At 39.4% G+C, this 2,011-nt stretch overlaps 1 protein-coding gene across 1 annotated transcript in view; it reads right to left on the bottom strand.

Moving 5' to 3' along the window:
* Positions 1 to 307: 307 nt before the first annotated feature.
* The window catches only part of ca7 (carbonic anhydrase VII), a 13,691-nt gene continuing 11,987 nt past the window's right edge, over positions 308 to 2,011 (bottom strand). The window contains exon 7 of the mRNA XM_070554810.1: positions 308 to 765. Within this exon, the coding sequence (XP_070410911.1) occupies positions 739 to 765 (27 nt within the window). The 3' untranslated portion in view covers positions 308 to 738. The remainder of the gene's footprint in view (positions 766 to 2,011) is intronic.

The raw sequence follows: 2,011 nt of genomic DNA, 5'->3' as shown, positions 1-2,011 counted from the left end.
TGGAGCTCTGTGGCAATGACAAAATATGTTTTTGCTCAAGTCAGATGTATTAGTCCTTATTATGATCTTGTTTAGGAATGAAATTGTGGGATTAAACTTTATTGCGTGGCTCTTACACAAACAGTCAGAGCTAGACATGAAGCAGATCAAGTCAAAATCCCTGGATCTGATACTTGCACGCAGGAGTGGTCATTCAGTCACTGTGCCTCTAGGGCTGGACAGCTCCATTACTCTATATATATATATATATATATATATATATATATATATATATATATATATATATATATTATATATACATAAATGCTACGTTGGTGATTACTGAAATCATGTTTTTTTAGTCCAAATGTTGATCGAATTGGGAAACAGTATCTTGAGTTCACATTTTAAAGAGACTGTAAGCATTGAATAACATCTGCAGGTAGCAGAGTTACACGTCTTTGTGATTTAAATTGTTTTCATCATACCACAGTTAAAACTGACCACCATAAGAATGCAGAGGGCAATAAAAAAACAGGGAAAACATTTTTGCACATTGAGAGAAGCCAGTTGAGGTGGCTCGGGCATGTATTTAGGATGCCACCTGTACGCTTGGTAAGGTTTTCTGGGCATGTTCAACTGGAAGGATGCCTGAAAGAAGATCCAGGACACTCTGGAGGGACCATGTCTCTCGGCTGGCCAGGAACACCTTGCAGCTGACTCAAGTGGCAGGAGAGAGGAAGGTCTGGGCCTCTCTGTTTAGGCTGCTGCCCCCGTGACCTGACCCTGGATAAAGTTAAAGTCCCATTAGTACTCATCACACACTGATAAAATTCATCTTCACATTTGACCCATCCTCGTGGGGAGAGGTGAGTTGCAGCTGTGGCCGTGCTGAGGAACTGTTTGGTAGTTTAACCCCCAATGCAACCTCTTAAAGCTGAGCGTCAAGCAGGGAGGCCTTTGGTCCCATTTTTAAAGTCTTTGGTATGACCCGACTGGGATTTGAACCCCGATCTTTCAGTCCCAGGGCGGACACTCTACCATAGACCACTGAGAAGGTAAGTGGATGAAAATGGATGGATAGATGGAAACATTTCTGGACATCACAAACACATTCATGCCGTGACTGTAACTGAAAACAATAGCAGCATATATTTTTACATGTGACATACTTTGCCAATGTGTTTTGCTCTAAATCTGCCATCTTTACTCTCGCCAACTCTAAACAAACACAAAAATGACAAGTCCCTCAAGGGAGGGATGTTCTCATCACTCAGAGGGCAAAACTAGATCACGCTTGCAAAGGGGAATGAGACAAAATGGGTTTAATAATCTTTTTTATTTTGTCCTTTCCATTATTTTGAGTGACTGTTTAAAGCAAAAAAGTAAATTACACTAAATATTTTTCTATGCATTTTTCACAGTTTTACTTATTTGGTGTTCCAAAGATCCAGAAGAATGTGACATTACAAGAGTCAACATTAGATTCTCAAATAGCCCTATTTAACCCCATGATTGGCTCAATAAAGTAGGTGAAATGTATAAATAAAAAAGGTTAAGTGCAATCTATAAAATAAATACATCCTTGCATCATTTAACGAATGAACATTTTTATTATTAAATGTCATCTTAAACAATCACGACATTATCTACCTTATGAACCAAATCTTATCATTTCTGCAATGTCTGTTTGATGATAAATTGGTTATTGTGTTATTGTTAAAACATATTATACAGTGCTGAAGCCTCAACGCTACCGGTGCCCATTCACGGCTTTGTCCATTTCTTCTGCTGAACAGCAGCTTTGTCGTCTGCCCCTTCATAGTTTTGTGTTTCATAGTGTTACTCAGATGTTGCTGTCTGGCAAAAATAAGTCACTACAACGGCCGAGTAGATATCCTGATGCTAAAAATACACACAACCGGCTCTATTTCTGAGGTCCCGGTGTAATATCATGTTGCATGGCACATTTGATTGCGGCTGAGGATGATGTGCCCGCTCAGGTATTCTCAGTCTCATTTCAGCTCACTGA

Source organism: Nothobranchius furzeri, chromosome 9 (assembly GCF_043380555.1).
Source record: "Nothobranchius furzeri strain GRZ-AD chromosome 9, NfurGRZ-RIMD1, whole genome shotgun sequence".
Taxonomy (NCBI): Eukaryota; Metazoa; Chordata; class Actinopteri; order Cyprinodontiformes; family Nothobranchiidae; genus Nothobranchius; species Nothobranchius furzeri.
This window is presented reverse-complemented; position numbering and strand designations above follow the sequence as displayed.